Below are 24,973 nucleotides of genomic sequence, written 5' to 3' on the forward strand. Positions count from 1 at the left end.
TGTGTTTGTGAAATGTCCCGCCCCTTACCATAACCACCAGTTTCAACACACTACTAACTAACTCAACCAGGCCCCGCCCCTTTATTCTGCGTATGAATTATCTAAATGAGGAATGTTGTGACGTGTTCGTTCCCGGAAGAAACTCAAGACTACAATGGAGGCGTTTCAGGAGTTCAGAAAAACTGACACTGATATAGAGAAGAACTGGAGCTTTGCAGAGCTTTTTCATGATCAAACAGCAACATTACACACTAAAGAAAGATCAACATGTGAAATAAAAAAGCATAGGTCCTCCTTAAATGTTATGTGTTAGTGCCAAAAAAAATTTATTAGCAATGTGGTTGCTGATGTTTTTATGTCTGTATATTAAATTAGGTTCAGAAATGGTCAGAATCTCCCCAAATAGTCATTGATGCAATGCAAGTGAATGAATGTCAAATGTGTTTTCTTGAAATGCAAAGAAATAGTGTAAGTTATAATATAGTTTCAAATTATTTTCCTGTGTACGTTTTTTAAATTACTAACAAATGTACCAGTGATTATGTTCTTTAAGGAGATCTGGCCTGTATGAGATGTTTTCATAAAGAATTGCAGTCCTTAAAAAGAACCAAATACAGGGAATAGTGCAAGACAACCTGTCAATCTGGAAGTCTGGAAAAAAATCATTTTGTCAGCAGGACAATAATCCCAATCACAAGGTCGAGATTACATTAAGAGTAAAATAACAAAGGCCAACATAAACACACTCAAATCCAAAGCCAAATGGGGCAAAATCACTCATGAACGCTATGACAGAAGACTTGCAGCTGTCATTGTTCAATGATTCACAGAAACTTTGGCCATATGTTTTCAGGATATCTGAAATGAACACTGGTTTAGAATCAAGGAGACCTATAATACCCGTTGTATCTAATATTATATCTGTTAACTTTCCCATTCATCTTAAAAGCACTAAGTTCAAACTCCTTAAAACATTCTTGATAAACTTCTTATTGTAAATGTTCCACTATAAAGGTAAAAATCAATTGAAAGTGCATTAGCCGTGACAGATTTCTCAGGTAGACGGTTATTGTATGCTATTGATTTGTTCAAGTCTCTAATACAGTATAATTTACTATTTGTGAAAAGGAAATTGTGCATCCATAACAGGTCAGGGTTTTCAGTTTTAAACCTTTTACAAACGTTTACCAAACTTTATATCCACTGTATAAACACTGTAGAGTCTGAGACTTATTTAGTGAGGTACTGTATATAAAGGCCGTCTCAAACACATTTAGACAACAGTCTAGTCTGGTCAAGTATGACAACTATTCACTGGCAGCAGACTTCACACAAACACTTTAAAGTTTTGAAGTTTCTGTACAGGATATTCTTTTAGCTTAAAGGCATACATTTAAATGATCAATTCCGTTACCTAATATCACATTTGAAATATAATATGATTTCATGGTGCTGTGCATTCAAACAATAAAGCAAACACAAAGCCAAATTAAAAATGCAACTGCTTCAAGCATTGAACTTCAGGTATAGAGGCAGAATCGTTGCATTCTGGGTTATGCAATAACCTGTATAACTACATATCATTGCAATGGATATACATATCTCCACTGTGCATGACAATATCAGTTCAAACATTTAGAAGAAATCAAAGATTTCAAAAAAAAAATTCAACTTAACATTTCAATTAGGTGAAAAATGAATGAATTTCCACCACAAGAGATCCACCACAATCAACAGGGTAAGAAAAACCAGCATTTGTAAACTGGATGTTACCAAAGCAACTGCTGTGTGTTTGCTCTTTCCAATCAGAGGTACTTTGAGGAATCAATACCCCCTACAACGACCCAACAGAAGGCTTGAGTCTCGTCTCGAGAAAGGAAGTGGCCTTTCCTCTAACCTCAGGAAAACTTTTATTCTTTCACTGAGCACATTTACATGCACACCAAAACACTGATAACACAGATAAATCATCTAATTGAATTAACCCGTCGGCCCGTTTTACATATCCTGGCAAAGCAAGTAAACTGCATTTACAAGTAGGGTTGGGCGATGTCTACCAAATTGGCATCAGACGATGTCTACAGTGAAACATTGTAACGATGAACAATGGACGATGACATTGTAGGGTGGGGGGGGGGGGGGGGGGGGGTGGGGATAACATTCTCATTTTCAAAGCATTCGTAACAATTTCGTAACATTCTCATTTCCCCACGGGCATCAGAACCATTGTATGTGGGTGTTTTTAAGACCAATGATATTTAACCCAATCACTTTTACCGTCTCTAATTCACCAGTTACATCCCTTGCTCAACGCGGCAGGAGTCAGATTTCATTCATCACGTTATGAGAGTGACAGACAAGACGATGGCTGAAGATTTGGTTTCAAAGCGCAATGTAAAATCGCCTATTTGGCAATATTTTGGATTTAAACCCAATGCAAATAGGTAACCTACAAAGTGTGTTTTTCTAGTTGTTGAGCGTCCCCGAATTGACGCTAAATCTAAAGCGAAAATAAATATAGTTTCTCGTCCCCTCCCGCAAAACACTCGCTCTTTCTGGATGCGCTTAAATAGGCAGTAAAGGTGGAATCGCATTTACTGTTCCTCTATTAGGAACAGTAAATGCGATTCCAGTTAATTCAATTTAATTCAACTTAGTTAATTCAATAGGAATTTGCTGATTTGGGAGTTTAACATGAGGGAGAAAAGTTCTTCAAACAGATTTCGCTCATGTTCAAGTTGGTCAAGCGAATTTGCCGCTGGCTCCAACAGAAAGCTGCTTGGTTTGAAAGTGTCTTCTTGTACATTGCTACGCTATTGGCAATGGACTTTTTTTGCTCACAAAATGTATCTAATGTGACTGCACTTTAAGGACACTTTCCTGTCACATACTGTATATATACATATAGACACTTCAATAAGCAGAACACAGGTTAAGGTGCTCTAAACATGCCATAATGGCGAAACATCTAGCTGTGTCAGTTGGTTATATATGCTTAAGCCATTTTTGACTTTACTACAATAAAGGAAAACGGGTTCATGCATTAACATGACCACATTGAATAATCGGGTTAAGAACGTGCATGTAAACGCACTGTCACTGCACCATCAAATCCGATTCTCAAACTCTTCAACTCCTCACTGAATGAAAGTTCCCTCGGCTCTTCCTTCAGTCCAGTTTTCCTCCATCTGAGCCTGCTGGCGGCCGAGCGAGCGTCTGAGTAATGTGACAGCTATGGCCCTGTGAGCTCAATGTTTCCAGCCCTGCGAGCTCCAAGAACAGCTCTGTTGTCATGAACACTGGTAAAACAGTCTTCACCCTCACTAACACGTTAAAGATGGCAAACACTGTCTATGGGCTGAGATGGTCATCACAGAACTTCTCAAATGTAGGGTGTCTTGCTCATTTTTTTAAGGAATAAAAACATCTTAAACCAGTTTAAACTGGTTTGCTGCTCTTAGTTGGTCTCCCAGCCTAATTGGGCTGGTCTGTTGGCTGGTTTAAAGAGATTTGGGGCATTTTTCAACTGGTCTGACAGGGAGACGAACTGGCTAGGCAGCTAAACACTGGCTAGGAGACAAGATTAAGGCCTCTATATACTTAAAGCGAAATCGAAGAAAGAACTGCTGTGACATCATTTTGAACAAAATCAGGCCAAAACGAAGTTCATTTTGGGAGTTCGAAACAGCATGCCAAAGCGAACTTTCCAGAAAAGTTTGCTAAGGCTAGTAAACACCTTTGTACTACCATTGATCCGTGGCAATTACGTAATAGGTTGGAGTGCGCATAGGCTCCGCCTTCTTTCATGTGGAAATCTTTTTTCTGGTTAATTTCTCCTATTCAGAACATGAACACACTTATAGTAGAAAATAAAATTGAATGTGAATCGAGACCCTGACACTGTTTTTCATGTTAAATACAGTAAAGCTGCTTGATTTTAAACAATCTATTCTATAAAGTGCAATAAATAAACATGATGTTGCTTTACCAGAGTGCCGAATTGCAGAGCTCATGCAGATCCACATTGCTATGATCAGATGCCTTGTGCTTTATTTAAAAAAAAATGCTGTTTTCTCACTTTGCTGCATGTTTATTTTGTTATTAAAAGGAAAGCACGCAGTTCGCTAACAGTATGTCGCTGCTCATGTATTTCGTTCTTCGTGTAGGGGTAAAATGAAGTTTGAAATACGTGAAATATGCAGAGAAATAAGCAAAATACTTCGCCGTGAGTATATCGGGGGCTTTAGGGTTTTCAGAAGAATAGTTCACCCAAAAAAAAGAAAGTTCATCATCATTTACTCACCTTCATGTTGCTCCAACCTTGTATGACTTTTATTTTATCAGAGGAACACAAAATAAGATATTTTAAAGAATATTTGTGAAACTCTCACCATCTGAGGTTTACATGGGAAGTCAGGGGAACCCATAAAATAATTTTTGTTTCTGATAATAATTTTGTAGTGCTTTTTGTCATTTCTGGAGTTTGACAGCCCCTGGTCAAACATTGCTGCTGCTGTTGTTGTATGAAAAAGATCAAAGCGAACATTCTTTAAAATTTCCCCTTTCAAGTTTACAAAAAAAAAAACAGTCATACAAATTGAGTAAGTGATGACAGATTTCCCATTTTTAAAAGCTTTAAACCTTTAGAACAAACAAGGCAGCCTAATCACAAACCGAAACAAATTACCTAGTTAAGATCATTAAAGCACAAGCACATCATGCAACATTATCCACATCGCCAAGGGGGCGGATGGATAAAAGAGGGGGAAGAGCAGCTCAGTCTTTCTCCTGTCATCTTACTTTAGCTCAACTTCCTAAAATACACCCCTCTCCAATCCATGTTACTTCCTTTCTGTCTTTGATATTTCAAATTTCTGGGAAAGCTGACGCAAGTTTCTCCACCAAACATCTTGTTCAAAACAAATTGAGAGAATATCCACCCTCCTTTCCACCCTCTCCTCATGCATACTTCCAAGCAAATGACCTTTCCCTATCCAGATGTGTTTCACAGTTGAGTGAAGGAGACGTGAGGTTGGGGGTGGGGAACACACTCGTCCGTCTCAACTGTTTATTTCCTCCTCTCTCTGTCTTTCCTGTGCTAAACAGTACGTATCTCATATCTCTTCAGCTCTCCTTAAGAGTTCCCCATCAGTTCAAACTCTTGAAATGTCAAACCCTCAGGGGGCAGGTTACCTGTCAGGAAATATAAAGACATCGGTTGCACACAATACTGGCTGAATGGACTCAAGAGGAAGTTTGTTCAACCCAAGCACAACAGCTTTATCTCCTTACTTGGTCGTTTTCTCACACAAAACTCACACAAATGGCTTCCGAATATTTGGAATACAGGACATGGGTCGTATGGACCACTTTTAAGGTTTTAGTTGCCATTCATTGTAATTATAATACAAAAAGCCATACAAGGTTGGATCTACATGAGTGTGAGTAAAGGGCAGTTCACATCAAGGACATCCACCAAGAATCCACAGAACAACTATAACGATAATGACACAGAAGAACTATATCATTGGAATCACTTTCAGAGTTTTTTCCAGTTGATAAAAAAAATAAAAAAAAAAATAAAAAAATTAAAGTCCCCCTGTAGTCAATCATGTTATCCCTTAAAATTCATCTTTATTAAAAAAAATTACATATTAAAAGTTTTTACATGTGAAAGCAATTTCTTCATGCCTTAAAATAGCTTGAATGTAACTCTACACCCTTGCTTCATTTAGTATACGTGGATACATGAATATGCAAATTGGTCTCCGCCTCCACTCACTCACACAAGCTCAGAATACCTAATCAACTCTCAACTTTACTGTAGTAAACGCTACATGATGGCAAGTGGAAATACTGGTTTAATTCAGGCAGCATATATGTTTGAACGGAAATGATTCAGAAGAATTGGAAGACTGAATTATACAGGCTCGTCTACAAGTATCAGAATAGTAATGCGTTTTATGTATCGCTCTCTACAATGTCGGACACATAGCGGTAATTAATATGATTAGCCTTTTAAATTGCTTGACTACGTTATCAAAGAGCTAATAATGTGATGCTAATGTGATGCATACTAAACAAAGTTATCGTCCATTAGTGTGGATGCCAATTTAGTTATCATTATAGTTATCATCAGAACTGTCATTTTTGGGTGAACTGTCCCTTTAGTCTCTTCATATTTACAACAAAATACAAACATATATAAAGTCACATTGGTCAGGACTCAGGATAAACTTAGCGCTTCTGGTGGACCTGAGAGCATGGCATATATAATTGCAAAATATACATAAAACAATTTTAATAAGAGCAACTGTACTGTCCACTAAATTGTTGAAATTACCAATTAGGTGCAATTTCTGCACCACTAACGTCACCAAGTGTAACTGCAAAAAATAACTGTTTTCAAAAAGGTCCCCATCTGCTAAGACTCAAACAGACGGTCCTGCCCCAAACTCAATGCTGGTGTTGCTGAGCAGTTCAGGGTGTTTCGACAGCCTTACAGAGTCACAGTGTTGCACTTTTCAGAGGTCTCTAGCTACGCAGGGCTTTCTTATAGTTGCACATTAAACTGGGATATAGTATTTTACCACTGCAGACTCAAACTTCACCCAAATGCCGAACTTTTGCACTCGGAATTCTTTAAAAAAATATGATCCGTTTATTATCTAAGGCTGTTGACAGATTTTGAGCCTGACACATGGGTAAATTAACACTTACGACCAAGTAAGCATGGTGACAATTGATCATCATCATGTCATCTCAGTGCATTCAGTGTGTAGGACCATATTCTGGCAAAAACAAATGGTATTTTAATTCTTGGTTTTATATAAAGAGGTTGCTTTAAGAGGGATTCGGCAGTGAGTGTCACCTCAAAAGACCCAGGAGAAAACAGCAACCTTCTGTGTGGTTCTCTGATAGAGGCCCCTTAATTAACACCATTGATGAGCTCAGCGACAGACAGAACTGAACATGAAGTCTTTCAGCTCACTCAGAATGCATATATATACTGCGGTAAAAGCCATTGTGAGAAAATGATGGGTTATTATCATAGCAATTTAAACTGCACACTGCAGCCTGTGAGAAACATGGAAATAAAACAGAATTGTGAATGTTTTAGGTTTAAGCTAAGAAATAAACTACTATTACTCCATTCTTAATGACAAGGACTTGTAATCAACCATGTATGTAGGCTAGTTAGTATGTTAGTGAGAGACTTTGTGGACAAACATAAATTCAATCTGTCAAAACCTGCCTTGATATGTCCTCAATGTCAAAATAATTTATAAAATGTGTTATTTTTTTAATTGTTAAAAAGAGTAAAGTATTCCTTTTGTTTCAGGGACAGTCTGTAGTAATTATCAGGAGCTTTATATAAAAACAAAGAAGTCTGTGCTACGTCTCATTCGCAGAGCTAAGTAAACAAGTGTGGCCAGAGTTATGGATGTACTTGCACACAAAGCAGTTTACTTATTGATAGATGACTTGTTGCACACACACACACACACACACACACACACGCACACACACACACACACACACTATACTGAATACAGTATGTTGACTTCAGTCCAGCATCTACAGCACTGAATACACCTTGACAAGATGACAGTGTGATTCAGTGAATTCTAGATTATTCCTGTCCAGATCACAAAGCTTTGATTGCTCAATGCACTTCAACTTTCGAGCTTCATTACAGACTGCATGCATGTAAAAAATAACGAGCAAAAGACAGACTGCAAAGCTTTCAGTGAAGGCAATCCACAATGCATTTCAGTCCAGAGTTCACCATCCTTCCTTTCCTTTACAAACACATGTATAGTTTATTGATGGCCACTGGCCAGGGCCTGCTGGACTGCAGATGCACACAGCCTACTCATGAGAGGTGTTCTGATTCAACACAACACCACTGAACAAACAAGCTCCTTCATCCAAGGAGGACTGGACCTCTACAAAACTCACGACAATCCAATCCTATTCGCATCTCGCATGTTGTGTGGTGCAACAAGCAAAGCTGATGTGTAAAAGTTGCATGTGTCGTGTTGTATTCTGGGCATGTGCGCTGTGATGATGGTTCATCCACAGATTATCAATGCATCTGCACTCCTGAGCTGGTTATGTGATGCATGCACTTCTACTTCAAGGTAAACCGTTATCTAATGCATTATAAGACCTTACACACAACCAGTATATTATTTCTACGTGGAGACAATTTAAATTCGCCTCAGATAGCAAAAGAAACTGTGCATCAACGCATCCAAGAATGGCCGTCTTGATTTGACGGATAAATGCATGGCAACAGTTGCTGAATTGTGGGTGTTGTGTGATGATACATGTACCAAATGAAAAGCCATCCTCATCCACTCACCATCTATTGCCCTTGCAGGAAGCACCACCTCCAAACTGTGTAAAACCCCCAAAAAGAACAATCCGACCAGCAGCCTGCCAGCTGCGAAGCGCAACATTATGTTTCACAGAAGAAAATCCAGAAACAAAATAGCAAATAAAATGCAAAAGCAAGGTCCGATGATCCAGAGAAGCTGCAGTCTGATCACGGCTGATGCGCCTCTCCAAATGCGCACACTGGCGCAAAAGGCTTCTCCTGGCACACACGATTCACGTATTCCTTGAATGCATGGCACAACCTATGGATGATATATGTCTGATACTCGGCATCACCATGGAGACAGTGCGTTCAGAGCATTCCTTTGTTCAGGATGACAGCCAGCGCTCCGCTCGGTGCCAGTGACACCTCAGTCTGAATGTGAGCCCGATTCGCTCTGTTGCTGCTGGTAACACAGATTGGGCGAAATGTGTGGTCCAATCCTGAACTAGTGATGTTCGACTCCTGAACCGGTTCACTTTTCCATGAGTTGCGAGTCGGACCATCAATTGGTTCAAGAAATCCGACTTGTCTGGTATTTGAGACTGTAGGGACAAATTAGCTATAGGCTATTATATAGCCTATTCATGATGAATACATTATAGGCCTATTCAAATGTAGCCTATATAGCCTATGTAGCTATACATTCGCGTTGCCCAGATCTTTGTGTTATTTCGTGTATTTATTGCATTTAATGTGATTGATTGTAGCTGCTGTAATAAAATAACAGTAATAAATATTAAGGTCTGACACAAAATGAGCCAATAACTGATAAGTGACATGACTCTTGAAGCTTGAGATTCATAAACATATATTTGTCAACATGTATTAAGCATGTACAATGTCACGGGAAGCCTGGGAACACGTGAGGACGTAAAAGAACTGGTGAAATGAAAGAACCTGTTCGAAAGAACCGATTCGCACGAATGAGTCGGACTTCCCAACATGAGCCATGTGTGACGTCAGGATGAGAGCTCCATCCCCGTGTTAATCGATGGGGAACCGCGGAGCTTCGTGATTGGCTGATGGGATGTCGACAACGTGTATTATCCAATCAGCAACGCATGCGTTGAGGTGACGCCGAGAAATACGACACCTACATTGCATTAACTGCCTTAGAGATTTATCATTGCGAAACTGACTACTTTGAGAGTTTTAACGACGTCATTGCATTTAATGTGGAGTCACGAACGACCCATTAAGTTATGTTGAACTGGGTATAGTATTTAGTTAAATTAGGAAGATGTTTGCATTGCAAAACACAGAATCATGACTCTAGCATCCTCTTACTGTAGTCGTACAGTTAATTCTCACAAACAGTTCCTGCTCTGATCAGTGATTTAGGGATTTAAATAATAACTAACAACAACACATAAACAACAAATTCTTTCATTATGAAAACAAAATGTGAGGCATATCTGAGCTGTTTAATGTTTCTCCCAGTGTGTGTGTGTGTGTGTGTGTGTGTGTGAGTGGTTGGGGGGGAAACATCTCAACTAAAACCAAGGGTACAGTAAGACACATAAACACAGGGGATAAACATGTGCATGGGTTGAGAAACAGCCTTTATTCTGCTCAAGGTTTAGAAATAGAAAATACTTTGACTGACTTCCAAACTAAAAGGAAACATTTAGCTGGCAACATTTGCGACTATTATTCCTCTTCTCCATGAGGACAGAACTGCTAACAACGCTGCCAGAGCTCAGCTCAAATCCTGTTGTGTAACTAAATGAGTTTATCCAAGAATCTCACTCACTGTGACCAAGTGAATAACAACTTTCAGTCTAACACACTAACTGATGATAAAGAACACAAAATACTGTATACTCCGGACACTGACAACAGAGAAAATATTCTTATCCACACTGTAAGAAAAGTCCATTAAAATAGGGTGTAATGCACAGTGTTATAGGCAAGGCAAGGCAAGTTTATTTATATAGCACATTTCATACACAATGGTAATTCAAAGTGTTTTACATAGAATAAATTAAAATAATCAAAACAAATAAGAATAATTAAAACAGTTTAGAATAAAAAATAAAATAATAAGAGCGGGGCACCACGTAACGCGGGCTATTGTAACACACTTGCTTTAAATACTTCCACACATGCCAGCATGACGAAAATTAGTGTTTTTACCAGTTGCCATATCAACACAATAGAGAAAAAAAAATGAGAAAAAGATATCGCTGAACTTTATTTAACCATAGCAAAAGTACATTTCTTACTTAGGTTAATTTTTCATCTCTATTTTTTGTGTTTATTTAAAATTAGAAAAATCAGATATTATTTTAATCTCCAATATGTTATTTAACAGTTGATATAGTTCTTTAATGCTTCGCTAACTAGCAGGATACACTAGTAGCCAGGTTTAAATCCCAGTTGTGCTGGTGGGGCATGTTGTCACACTCCGTTACAATGTGCCCCTATTAGAACTATGATATTATATCATATACTTTTATGAATTATATTGAGAAAAATTTCAATAAAGACTGAGAGTCAATGTTCAGAAATTATTAATTATTATCATTATGTTTTGAACTATGCTGTATAGCTGTGTATTCCGGTGTGTTTGTTGTCAAACTCAAAAATGTGTTTATTTTTAATTATTAAAAAATGCCATTATTTTATATGAAAGAGTTAATTGTATTTTATTTAGAAAAATATTTTGGTTTGACTTGTATATTTAGATCAGATAACATTTTAAGCTGTCATATGGTCATGTTACAATGTGCCCCTCACATGTTACAATATTCCCCACCTATGGGGCATGTTGTCACACTTCACTTCCATTCTTTCGGGGTATATCAAGAAAAAAGTACACACTGTATTAATGAAACAAAACCACATAATTGTACTAGACATGTGGGAAATTAATATGGGGGGAAATAAATACCTGAGTAGATTTACACAAACTGAGAAAGTCAAAAAGGGTTACGTTGTGCCCCGCTCTCACCTATAGATTTTTTTTTTACTTGCATTTTGAATTACACATTGCATTGTGTTGTCTTATAGGGTAAAAAGAGATGTCTGTTAACAGACAGTGTCACCAGTAGGCATACCTTTACCAAGTTTTTTTCTCCTAAAGGGCATATTTTACCACATAATGTGACGGTATAAAGACTGGCCTAATTCAGGACATTTATAATCCAACATGCTTAAGCATGCAACAAGAAACAGAATCATATATTTAACTTTCATTATATTTTAGTTTCAGTCAGCAACTGGATATTTTTATATTTAGACCATATAGGCCTGCCAATTAATATCACATGTGATCAGCCACAGGTAAATGACATTCTGTAAATCTTTGGGCTGTGCTCTGGGATAAAACTGGATAAGTCTGGCTGTAAACTCTTCCTTGGAATGGCTTGCTGTTGTAATGGTGTGCAGCACGCATGACGACAGAGTTCATAAACAAAGTCTTTATTTAGAACAACAAAGATTTAGAAGATATCTATAACACGAAGGAAACTGCAAACCATTAATACTGAAATGAGAACCGACAATGGAGTGAACAGAACATGAGTTTAAATACAAGACAAACATAATGGCCTGACAGGTGATCATTATACGTCAAGAAACGAGGAGATAATCATTAACGGAGAAGGCAAAACAGGAACAAATGGAACAGAATAACAAAATAGAATTTTATGGGGTTTTTTTCCGAATTTTATGTTTTTTTTGCAGTGCATCAATGTAGACGAAACATTATAAAAAGTAATCACACCAAGAAATTATGTGTTGTGAATTCCAATGAATGTGAAAGTTTTTAATGGTTTATTTGAGAGAAACACTTTTCAGATAAGAGTACTGCGCTTCCATTACGAGTGACAGCAAAACCTCAATCAGATAAAAATGAGACATAATGACACATTTTTTTGTCTTCTCTTTTTTAAAGATGCAAAAACATAGAGCAGATGGGCTCAGTGCCTTTATGTAAACAGGAAAAACAGTAATATTAACCAAAACCATAAAAGGAATACAAAATGATTTGAAAGGTTTTTCAATGTACAGGTTTCTAATGTACATTTAAAGGGACAAATTTGTTCTTTGAAGTCTTTTGTGCCTTTCTTTTTTGAGAGTGCATAAGTCTAAGATTACATAATAACCATCATCATTAAGCCATTAGAAATCTTTTGTAGCACATCATTGAAAAGAGGAAATGTAGCACACTATGAACTTTCTGTAGTTCTACATTCATCTGTGCACAATAAGTCCAGCAGTCCATGAGCATGATTCCCCGGGACTCGTTCTTCAGGAAGAATTCATTCTCTTCAGAAGAGTTTTATTCTCTTCATATTCAGTGGTTCACATCAAATGAAGCTGTTCTGTAAGTGTGTGGCTCTGTGTCTTTGTATCATTACAAGCAAAGACACGCATGATAAGTGTGTTAAGTGTCCCAGTTTCATGCTCAAGCCACGTATAACAGCTCAAACTGCTCACACTGTGAGAGTTTTAAGATGAAGGTGCTGTTTTCCTGAGGACAGAAAGCGAACCGTCTCTCCCCGTGTGTTGCTCTCGCATGTGCTGGCATCCTTCAGAGATCCCGATGTGAGAGACACTAGCGGCTCATCTCTCATCATTGTCGGCCCCCTCGTGGAAATCAAGGATTCTTCCGTCCAAACCCTGCACACAATGTCGGTTCTGCAGGTGTAGAAGGACTTCCTTAGGGAGATGGACATAGGGGACCGCTTGACCCCTGAGGTGGTCAAAGAGTTGAGTAGGGAAATGCTTTGTGCTATCTTGCTGAAAAAGCCAGGTCACCAGCATAAGTTATATTTCGCATGCTGCTGCATTGATTGCGGTTCTGCTGGTCCTCGGCTTGTGCTCAGGGCCGCATCAAGACAATAGGGGCCCCTGGGCTTTACCTCTTGAGGGGCCCTTCATCCACCAGAACTATTACCAACATAGTGCAAGTTATTAGCCTTTTATTTTGTTGGAATAAATGCCATTAACAAAAAATCCGAACATAGGTCTGACATATATATACAAATATCACTGCATGAACTACATATTGTCACATAGTCCGAACAGTGGCGGAGCCAGGATTGTTTAGTGGAGGCCAGGCAGGAGCCAGCGACCAGTCTGGGGTGGCACAGAAATCTTCATTATTTTAACATAAAAAGGAGTTTATAGCCCACTGGACTGTTTTAGTGCCTACAACACAACCGAATACAATTAATTTGTACTTAATTGTAATTGAGTGAAATTACTGAGTGAATGCAAGCATTTTTGTTTTATTCTTCACCTCCAGGCATATTAATAAATCAGCTCACCTCACACTATAGCTAAACTTGTTCAGTCAGCTTGCTTCTGGTTCTCAGAACCCCCAATAGCTTGTTCATCTTCATGGATGAGACATGCAGATAATTACTATAGTTCAACGGTTATTCAACCTTCATTGAATTTTATATAATCAATGAATTCTTCAACAATTCTTAGTTAGACGACTGTAATGTCTGTTTCAAAAACTTCATCTTTCTATTACTTGTATAAATTAATTGCAACAGTTCTATAATTCCTAAATTAAACTCAGTACAAAGGAAAAAAATGTGTTCTCTTTTGAATTCCCATGTGAAATGTGAAGGCGGAAAAAAACAGTTCTTTTATTTTACGCATTTAAATATATATTAACGCAAAAGTAGCGCCTATCTTCCAGTACAACTTCTCAAATTTATTTGTGCATTAAAAATTATGCATCAGCTTGTGCCTTATGGGGACATTTAATATTCAATAATATTATTGATCTGCCTTACTTAAGGTGGACGTTGACGCAATTTTCTTTTAGAAACAAACTTTGTTATATTGTTTTCATGTTATCACTGTGAAGCGCTTTGAGACAATCTGTATTGTAAAAAGCGCTATATAAATAAAGGTGACTTGACTTGACTTGACTTATATTGTGATCTGATCTTACAGCAGAATATTTTAGTCCATACATTAGAGAGAGAGACATGTTCTTATATGACTATAAGATCTTATAAAATCTTATAAGATGTTAATATACCGGTATAAAAAATATATGCATGCACAGTTTTGACGCAGCTTTAATCGCCTTTTTGGTTATTTCATGACTTAACTGACGACAGAACTAAGACGTTGCATGCTCGTTGTTTCTTTTGCGTATCTTATCTCACGACCAATTCAGTACGAATTCATACGAATTGGGCAACTCATTAAAATATGTACGATTTAGCAAAAATCTTACGAATTCGTGCGAGTGAGGTCGTATGAATTCGTACGAATTAGCCGCGCGTGATATTGAAGAGTCTGTGCCACTAGCAGGGGAAATAGGGACAGTCAACTCTTTATAAAATGTGGTTATAATTTTTTCTGACATCACGGGGCCGTGGATTAATGTGGCCCTGCTTGTGCTAACGGTCGTTCGATGTTTGGCCCCAACCGAAAGCCATCTCTGGCTGAATTTAATGGTCATCCGATGTAGTTAATGCGATGCATTAACTACTGTCATTCTGCTTTGGATAGAATAGAAATCAAGATATTGATTTGTCGCTAAGACCAATTCATGTCCCAGGGAGTCTGAATCATGGAGCCGACCATATTTCGACAGAAAGGGGAGGTTGCACCCTCAGGTTGTCAACAGAATTTGTCAAAAGTTGGACTTTTTTTGCATCCAGCGACATGTCATACTATCCTCTCTGGGAATAGATACTGGCCCATGAATGGCCCAAGGGGCTTTTCTGTATGCCTTCACACTGCTGCACTTATTTTTGGCTGTTCTGTGGTGAGTTCGGAAGGACCAGGTCCGTCTTCTCTTAGTGACCCCATTTGGGCCATCATACATGGTACTCAGATCTGATCTCTCTTCTGGAGAAACCTCCTTGGAGAATCCTAATCACAGACAATCTCTCTCATGTTCAAGGCTTGCTATGGCACTACTGTCCAGAGATATGGAGACTATGAGTTTGGCCTGTGAACAGGGGACTTTGATGGATTCAGGCCTTTCATCTGATATCACTGAGATCATTCTGAATGCTAGAGCTAATCTAAGCTTTGTCTCTATGCTTTTTAAGCTGTTACTGATAAACATGTTCCTGTTTTTGGCGTATATTTAAGAAGACACTCGCTCATGTTTCGGTGCATCATGCTCTCTGCTGCTCTACAGCCCTCCCTCCACAGCTCCTCCCTCCACAGCTCCTCCCTCCACAGCTCCTCTCTCCACAGCTCCTCCCTCCACAGCTCCTCCCTCCACAGCTCCTCCCTCCACAGCTCCTCCCCCACAGCTCCTCCCTCCACAGCTCCTCCCTCCACAGCTCCTCCCCCACAGCTCCTCCCTCCACAGCTCCTCCCCCACAGCTCCTCCCTCCACAGCTCCTCCCTCCACAGCTCCTCTCCCACAGCTCCTCCCCCACAGCTCCTCCCTCCACAGCTCCTCCCTCCACAGCTCCTCCCCCACAGCTCCTCCCTCCACAGCTCCTCCCTCCACAGCTCCTCCCTCCACAGCTCCTCCCTCCACAGCTCCTCTCCCACAGCTCCTCCCCCACAGCTCCTCCCTCCACAGCTCCTCCCTCCACAGCTCCTCCCCCACAGCTCCTCCCCCACAGCTCCTCCCTCCACAGCTCCTCCCCCACAGCTCCTCCCTCCACAGCTCCTCCCTCCACAGCTCCTCCCTCCACAGCTCCTCCCTCCACAGCTCCTCTCCCACAGCTCCTCCCCCACAGCTCCTCCCTCCACAGCTCCTCCCTCCACAGCTCCTCCCCCACAGCTCCTCCCTCCACAGCTCCTCCCCCACAGCTCCTCCCTCCACAGCTCCTCCCCCACAGCTCCTCCCTCCACAGCTCCTCCCCCACAGCTCCTCCCTCCACAGCTCCTCTCCCACAGCTCCTCCCTCCACAGCTCCTCCCCCACAGCTCCTCCCTCCACAGCTCCTCGCTCCACAGCTCCTCTCCCACAGCTCCTCCCCCACAGCCCCTTTCTATAAGTTATAAATAGTTAGTAAGATAATATAACGGTTACTAACGTAACAGTATGTAAGTAATTATTTTAGCGATATGTAGGCCTAATGCTAGATAAGGTTTGCTAGCACATTTGTGCTAGCAAAATGTGCTAGCACATTTGTGCTCCACAGCTCCTCCCCCACAGCTCCTCCCTCCACAGCTCCTCCCTCCACAGCTCCTCTCCCACAGCTCCTCCCTCCACAGCTCCTCCCCCACAGCTCCTCCCTCCACAGCTCCTCTCCCACAGCTCCTCCCTCCACAGCTCCTCCCCCACAGCTCCTCCCTCCACAGCTCCTCTCCCACAGCTCCTCCCTCCACAGCTCCTCCCCCACAGCTCCTCCCTCCACAGCTCCTCCCCCACAGCTCCTCCCCCACAGCTCCTCCCTCCACAGCTCCTCTCCCACAGCTCCTCCCTCCACAGCTCCTCCCCCACAGCCCCTTTCTATAAGTTATAAATAGTTAGTAAGATAATATAACGGTAACTAACGTAACAGTATGTAAGTAATTATTTTAGCGATATGTAGGCCTAATGCTAGATAAGGTTTGCTAGCACATTTGTAAGGGGGTTCAGTTGTTATGGGAAGAAGGAGGCCGGAACCGGCGAACGTTCAACAAGTTTAATAATAAATAAACTAATACAAAATGAAAGTATAAGCCAAAACACAAAACAGAACATAAAATCACAACGTAAAATCAGGCCTGTTCCTCTCTCAGGCTTCACTGTCGTCGCTCCTCCTTTATGCTTCCGCTCCTCCGTGAGAGATGCGAGACCGGTGCGTCTCAAAGGTGACGTTCATTATCACTTACGCCACCGGCCTCATCCTGGTCGCCACAATATTATTTCAGCAACATGACAAGCCAGTGAATTAGCAGGTTTCAATTGTTGCTTTGCACAGTACGTGACATTTTATCTACATAAGAGTTTTGACACCGAGTCAATGGGCTCTGTCTATTTCTTTCTTTTTCGCTTGTTTATCGTCATCAGTCTTTTTCCTTTTACCTCTTTGTTTTATGAGCAGGTGTCACTCGAGAATTGGCAGTTTAGGTTGTTTCTCCGCCATTAGCACAGCTGCGGCACACCGGCAATCTTGAGTTTGAACGACGGCTCGCGCTGTGCAAGAGAGGGGTGTGATCAGCGCGTACACGAGCGTGATTGACACTGCTAAGACATTCCTCCTGGCTCTGATTGGTTGTTTCTGACCGGGAGCGTGTATTTCTGCAAATGGAAATAGGACCACTGGGAGGAGCCAGAAGAGCTTGATTTTTTTCACAGATTATCTGTCTCATATTCTACTGTCAGGACATAATGACAGTTCTCTTACGAGAGGTTCTCTCGTATTGCGTAAGCTAGCTTACGCTGCGGGAAAGATTCATCTTTGCTGAGATATTGAAGCCAAAAAATTATTTCATAATTTTGTATCCATACACAACGCAGTTCCTCTGCGGCAGACCTAGAGCGGGCTAGCTAGCAGCTCATTGGTTCGCTCAGAGAGAACTGCTTAAGCCTATGGGAGAGCGGGGCTGAACCCGCTTCCAATGAGAGGCGCCCGCGCGCTCATTGCGTCATGACCCGCCAGAATGGGCGTGGCCATGGTGTATATAAGGAGCTCTCCCAGGCTTATATGTTGATTCATTTCATCTTCAGCAAGCTGCACGCTTCTGCTGTTCCTGAGAAAAGCCATCGCCGTCGAAGAAGGCATCCTCTAGCGAGCTCAAGGACCCTGAAGAAGCCGGCCGTCTTCGCCACCTTCAGCCGCCCTGCAAGCTAGGCCATCCGACGATTGTATCCTTTTCTCTATATCTAAAAGAGCCGAGCGTCTTTTTAAAGATGTCTCGTTTTTCCTGCGGCTCTTGCCGCGCTCGTCTCGAGGACGGAGACCGCCATGTCATCTGCGCTCTCTGCTTGGGACTCGAGCATGCAGAACTCGCCCTCGCTGATGGAGGATGCGACTTCTGTGAAAGCCTGCCGTTATCGTCCCTGCGGGCACGACTTCTGGCAGTGAAAACCGCTCCCGCGCCGCCTATTCTCTCGCCGCGTAAAAAGAAACGCCGCTCTCAAAGGCCGCCGGAGCCCCCAGCGGAAACATGCGGGCCGCCGCCGCCGCCTCCCGCTTCCCGCTCTCCCTCCCCGCCCCTGCCGGACATTCAGTTGCCGCCGAGTGGCCGCTCTGTTGTTTCCGATGACGCCGCGGAGGAGAAGGACTCCTGTTCACTGCTCGCTTCTGACAGTGAAGACTGGTCATCTCTCGGATCCGCGAGAGAGTCGACGGGGACCCGCGCCGGGATAGAAGAGGAGCTGATGCGCCTCCTCTCACAGGCCGTCGAACGCCTCGGTCTCGAGTGGTCTCCTCCACCCGAGCAGGCCCCGAACCGAATGGACGGTAGCTTTTTTCATCGGCGCTCGACCCCCGCGTGCACCCGGGCCGCTCCATTCCTGCCTGAACTTCACGCAGAGCTGACAAAATCCTGGAATGCACCGCTCTCGGCTAGAAATCGCTCCGATATATCCGCCTCGCTGCGCTCGGTGGACGGAGCCGCCGAGAAAGGCTATGCAGCCATGCCGCCCGTCGAGGACTTGGTCGCCACGCACCTCTGCCCGCCCTCCGCTAGATGGCGTTCTTCACCCACGCTTCCTTCGAAAGCTTGCAGAGCGACCTCGAGCTTTCATGCTCGCGCTTACGCCGCCGCCGGTCAGGCCGCCGCTGCGCTTCACTCTATGTCTGTCCTCCAAGTGTTACAGAGCGATATTCTCCGTGAATGGGCCGAAGGCGGTAGAAAAACCCCCCCCGCCGTCACGGATTTGAGAAGTGCGACGGATCTCGCCCTTCGCGCCACTAAAGCCGCCGCACAAGCTCTGGGGAAATGCATGGCCAGCCTTTGTGTTGCTGAGAGACACTTATGGCTCACGCTCGCCGACATGGGAGATTCTGAGCGCGCCGCGTTTCTCAACGCGCCCCTCTCCCCGACGGGCCTGTTTGGATCTGCCGTCACGGGAATCGTCGATCGCTTTTCTGAAGTACAGAAAGCTACTCAGGCGATGAACTTGTTTCTACCCCGCCGCGCTAGCTCTTCAGCGGGCCGCTCTCACGAGCCCTCCGCCAGAGCCCCATCACAGCGCCCCCCTCCGCAGACTCAAACAGCTCAGCGCAGTCAGAGCGGCCGCCCTCGCCCTCGCTCTCGCTCTGACAGCCGCCGCAGACCGCCGCCCCCCCGTGGCCCGCGACCTAAGATCACGCTGAAGCCTGATCATCAGAAGTCTGCCTAACAATGTCAAGAAAACGACGGTGCTCTCCCGCTGCGGCCGGACCGCCGTCAAAGCTTCGCCCTCTGCCAGTCCCCGTTATTTCGCCGACTGCTGTAGTGTTGACCGCCACAAACAAGCCGGTGTCCCAGCCCGCTTGCGAGCGACAAAAAGCCGTTTTTACGGCTACCCAGAGAAATCTCAAAAAGAGAAATTTTGCCAGTTGTGTAGAAAATGTGCCCACAATCATGTGTTCACCCATACACACAAGCATAACATATCCCGTGTCTCTATCAGAGCCCCATCACATGAAACGGGCACAGCCCGCTCTAATATCAGAGAACATAAACACGCCCACGAGCTCGTGCACGTGTCCCCTCTCTGCTCGCTCTGTGTCACGGCCCATAGACTCCTCTCTGAGTGCAAATCCCGTTGCCACACACATTCAAAGCGCGCCCACACACTGTGTCCAGCCCGCTATGTGCAGCAATCAGGGCAATACAGCCATTCGGCCACTAGCCGCATGCTCCAAAGCGTGGGAAGCCATTCCAGGCATTTCCCCGTGGGTGTTAAGCATTATAAAGAACGGCTACCTGCTACAGTTTCGCCGCCGCCCGCCTCGTGCGCGCGCGCAGCTCGAATCTTCTGTCAGCTCGCTGGCCGCCGGCACGCTCCGCTCAGAAATTGCGACGCTGTTGCAAAAGGGCGCGATAGAGAGAGTCCCGCCATCTATGACCGAGTCGGGGTTTTACGGCCGTTATTTTCTGGTTCCCAAGAAAGACGGCGGCCTCAGACCGATCTTAGATCTCAGGTCTTTGAACAAAGCGCTCATGAAGAGACCGTTCAAGATGCTCACTACCAGGAAACTCCTCGCGCAGGTGCGCCAGGGGGACTGGTTCATATCTCTAGACCTGAAAGACGCCTATTTTCAGATCCAGATAAATCCCCGTCACAGGCCATTCTTACGTTTCGCCTTCGAGGGTCTTGTTTATCAATACGCCGTTCTCCCGTTCGGCTTATCTCTGGCGCCCCGTACATTCACGAAGTGCATGGATACGGCGCTCGCCCCCCTGCGAAGCCAGGGGCTGCGCATTCTGAATTATCTGGACGACTGGCTGATTTTGTCCCAATCACAGACGGAGCTTCTGTCGCACCGCGCAGTTCTCCTCGACCATTTGGAAACGCTGGGCCTCTCTGTCAACTGGACAAAGAGCTCCCTTCATCCCAGTCAATCGATTTCCTTCCTAGGAATAGATTTGGACTCGGTCACGATGACGGCTCGCCTGTCTACACAGCGCGCGCGCAGTGTTCAGCGTCTAGCCGCCTCGTTCCAGATGGGCACCCGCAGGCCTCTGAAAACTTTTCAGAGGATGCTGGGTTACATGGCCTCAGCCTCCGCTGTACTTCAGTTGGGCCTTCTGCACATGCGCCCGCTTCAGTTCTGGTTGAACAGCCGTGTACCCCACCGCGCGTGGAACACGGGCCGCCAGCTGATCAGGGTTACGCAAACGTGTCTCACGGCGCTGCAGCCATGGACAGTAGCAGAATGGTTTCGTCTAGGCGTCACGATGGGGACCTTTTCCTGCCGAAAAGTCATCTCGACAGATGCATCCAACACGGGTTGGGGTGCAGTCTGCGAGGGCTCACCGGCCTTCGGCCACTGGTCGATTCAGGAAAGCCCATTACACATAAACTGTCTGGAAATGCTGGCGGTCGAGAACGCGCTCTCGCACTTTCTCCCGCGCATCCAGGGACACCACGTCCTGATCCGTTCGGACAATATGGCCGTGGTCTCCTATCTCAACCGTCAGGGCGGTGTCAGATCCAGAAATCTCTGTCTACTGACGCACCGCATTCTAGTTTGGTCTCAGAGCCGCCTGCTCTCGCTCAGAGCGACGCACGTGCCGGGCCATCTGAACGACGGTCCAGACATACTGTCCAGGAACCTCATCTCCACAGGAGAATGGTCCCTGAACTCACAAACGGTCCAGTTACTGTGGCGACTATTCGGCAGAGCAGAAGTAGACCTCTTCGCGTCAGAAGAGAACGCTCACTGCCCAATATATTTCTCGAAGGGCGAGGACGCGCTAGCCCAGGAATGGCCTCGCCGCCCGCTCTATGCATTCCCTCCGATCGCTCTGTTACCACAGGTAATTCAGAGGATCAGGGACACACGCCACTCGGTGCTCCTCATAGCCCCGCGTTGGGAGAGTCAGAATTGGGTTCCGGAGCTCACGCAGCTGTCACAGACAGCCCCGTGGCCCATCCCAGTCAGAGCAGATCTCCTCTCTCAAGCTCGCGGCACGATCTGGCACCCCCATCCACAGCGCTGGGCGCTACATGCATGGGTGATCAACGACTATTCGTTGATTTGCCAGAGGGAGTAAGAAACACTATCATACAGGCTAGAGCACCTTCCACGAGAAGGCTCTATGCGTCTAAATGGTCTGTGTTCTCAAAATGGTGCACCGACAAACAGCTGGACCCACGGTCGTGCGAGGTGCCGTCTTTGCTTGTTTTCCTTCAAGAGATGCTGGACAAGGGCAGGTCCCCCTCCACTCTCAAGGTTTATGTGGCAGCCGTCGCGGCGTTCGCGGAACCCCGACGCGCTCAGTCATTGGGCAAAGACGAGTTAGTCATCCGCTTCCTCAGGGGAGCTAAGAGGATGAACCCTCCGCGGCCCCCGTCGGTTCCGGTTTGGGATCTTTCTATAGTCCTTGAAGCTATGAAAGCACCCCCGTTCGAACCGCTCGAGTCTGTGGATCTGAAATACCTCTCGCTCAAAACCGTTTTCCTGACGGCTCTGTCCTCAGTTAAACGCGTTGGGGATCTTCACGCGCTCTCATCCAGCGCCGCGTGTCTTGAGTTTGGACCGAATGATTCGATTGTCATTCTCAAACCTAGGCATGGCTATGTCCCGAAGGCGATTGGTACCCCGTTCAGGGCTCAGATTATCTCCCTATCGGCTCTGCCTTCATCCGATAGTGAGCGCGATGCCAATCTCCTTTGTCCGGTGCGGGCTCTGAGATTGTACACTACGCGCGCTGCCGCGTTCAGACGCGCTGAGCAGCTTTTCGTGTCGTTTGGGGGGCGCACCAAGGGTCTGGCCGCCTCAAAACAGACACTGTCTAGATGGATAGTGGACGCTATCGCCTCTGCTTACGCATCTAAATGCCTGCCCTGCCCTCTGGGCATCAGGGCGCACTCCACTAGAGGCATGGCCTCATCGTGGGCATGGTCCTGTGGAATTTCCGTTCATGACATTTGTGTGGCCGCGGGATGGGCCTCCCCGTCCACTTTTGTCAGGTTTTATAACTTGGAAGTTCCCGCCTTGCAGGCAAAATTACTAGCTGTCTGACGAACAGCTCTCTAAGAAGCTGCATTTCTGGAGGTCCCTCACAACCGGTTCGCCCCTTGTGCTCTCCTGTAATGCTTATACACTTCATGTGCCCGCTCTGCTGGCCCCATACATGCTTATGTGTACACTTCATGAGCCCGCTCTGCGGCCTCTTTGTACATTCACTCCACGTTAAAAAATTCCCCCGGTATATCCCTGGGTTTTTTTTTTTCATGAGTGGATTCGTAGCGCGCACGGCGTTGGCCAGGTGTTCCCGCAGCGTAAGCTAGCTTACGCAATACGAGAGAACCTCTCGTAAGAGAACGAATCGGTTACCTAACGTAACCTCGGTTCTCTCTAGAAGAGGGAACGAGTATTGCGTTCCCGGCCGTGCTTGCGCTACTAGCGTTTCGCTTCACGCTGAAATAAATCAACATATAAGCCTGGGAGAGCTCCTTATATACACCATGGCCACGCCCATTCTGGCGGGTCATGACGCAATGAGCGCGCGGGCGCCTCTCATTGGAAGCGGGTTCAGCCCCGCTCTCCCATAGGCTTAAGCAGTTCTCTCTGAGCGAACCAATGAGCTGCTAGCTAGCCCGCTCTAGGTCTGCCGCAGAGGAACTGCGTTGTGTATGGATACAAAATTATGAAATAATTTTTTGGCTTCAATATCTCAGCAAAGATGAATCTTTCCCGCAGCGTAAGCTAGCTTACGCAATACTCGTTCCCTCTTCTAGAGAGAACCGAGGTTACGTTAGGTAACCGATTCGTTTTAACAAATATGTAAAAAAATATTTTTTTTACAAAAGTTACCTACAGCAGCTTTAAGTAAAACGTTAGGTTACACAGTAATTATACATTTAAGTACTGAGTAATATGAAGTAACTACATGTACTTACTATAGGATTAGAGTTTGGTTTGCTTTAGGGGCATGTATATGCATAACTTATAGTTATTACTATAGTAACATGTAGCATATGTAACTACACTGTAAAATAAAGTGTTACCAAAAGTTATTTAAAAAAATCTAACGTTTTTAAGTCATTAAGATATGAAAACATTCAGAATTCAGAACATTCAGCATATTCAGAATTTTATCTGATTATTCAAAACATCTAGTTTTTAATGTTTTAAAATGTTTTTTTTTTTGTGTTGTTATACTGGATGAACGTTAAGGGAGCATTCCATTTTGAAAACATTATGGGAACGTTACTTTTGAATGTTTTCTGAACGTTCTGAAACTGTTAGTAACATTTAAAAAAACATTAGGCAAACGTCCAACTAACGTTTCAGATTTTAAACATTTTTTATGAACAATGTTCTATTAATGTTACTGAAAGAACGTTTTTTCGTAACTTTGAGAAAACCTTGCCAGAGCGTTCTGAGAGCGTTTACTGATAGCTGCCATTCAGTAGACTTCTCTGAATCTCAATCTAATGAAAACAGATATACATTTTCCTTAATTAAATACAGAAATGAACACATTTGAGATGTTTTATATTAAGGCTCCTGATAAAAGTAAATTTATGGTCATCAATATATACTTGGGGCAGATAGTTCACAGTGCTGAAAAAATGCAATGTTATTATAAGTACAACGTGTTCTATCGCCATTATTTGACTACAAACTGTGAGATGTTTCAGGCATGGGAAAATGCACAATGCACTCTTTGTCTCAACAACTTTAAACTCCCTTGGAGTTGTTGGTTTTGGAAAGTGCTACCTGTCTCCCTGAGTTAGGCTTTTGTGAGTCCTTGTCAAAACAGGATACAGGGTCTACAAGATGCAACAAAAAGTGCCTTTGAAGTCAGTTCAGTGTTAATGACCCTTTAAGAAAAAAAGAAAGAAAAAAAATTCATTATAACTATGGCAACCTACAGAGCAGACCTTTGTTTTCCATGAAGCATCTTCACCTAATATAAAGCAATGGAACAAAAACTTATATTAAGATTGTTTTTTACTACATAAGCATTATGTAACTGTGTGAATTTTTTATTTTTTTATTTTTTTTATTTTATTAAATCTTAACAATACAAACAGTAAGACACA

General features: G+C 43.7%; 1 protein-coding gene across 6 annotated transcripts in view; it reads right to left on the reverse strand.

Moving 5' to 3' along the window:
* The window catches only part of lrp1aa (low density lipoprotein receptor-related protein 1Aa), a 169,578-nt gene extending 160,767 nt beyond the window's left edge, over positions 1-8,811 (reverse strand). For all 6 annotated transcript variants that reach the window (XM_056252515.1, XM_056252513.1, XM_056252511.1 and 3 more), the window contains exon 1: positions 8,369-8,811. In XM_056252515.1, the coding sequence (XP_056108490.1) occupies positions 8,369-8,465 (97 nt within the window). In that variant the 5' untranslated portion in view covers positions 8,466-8,811. The remainder of the gene's footprint in view (positions 1-8,368) is intronic.
* Between the last annotated feature and the right edge of the window lie 16,162 nt (positions 8,812-24,973).

The sequence above is a fragment of the Rhinichthys klamathensis genome, unplaced genomic scaffold (assembly GCF_029890125.1).
Source record: "Rhinichthys klamathensis goyatoka isolate OS25496 unplaced genomic scaffold, OSU_Roscu_1.1 h1tg000095l_1, whole genome shotgun sequence".
NCBI classification, from domain to species: Eukaryota; Metazoa; Chordata; class Actinopteri; order Cypriniformes; family Leuciscidae; genus Rhinichthys; species Rhinichthys klamathensis.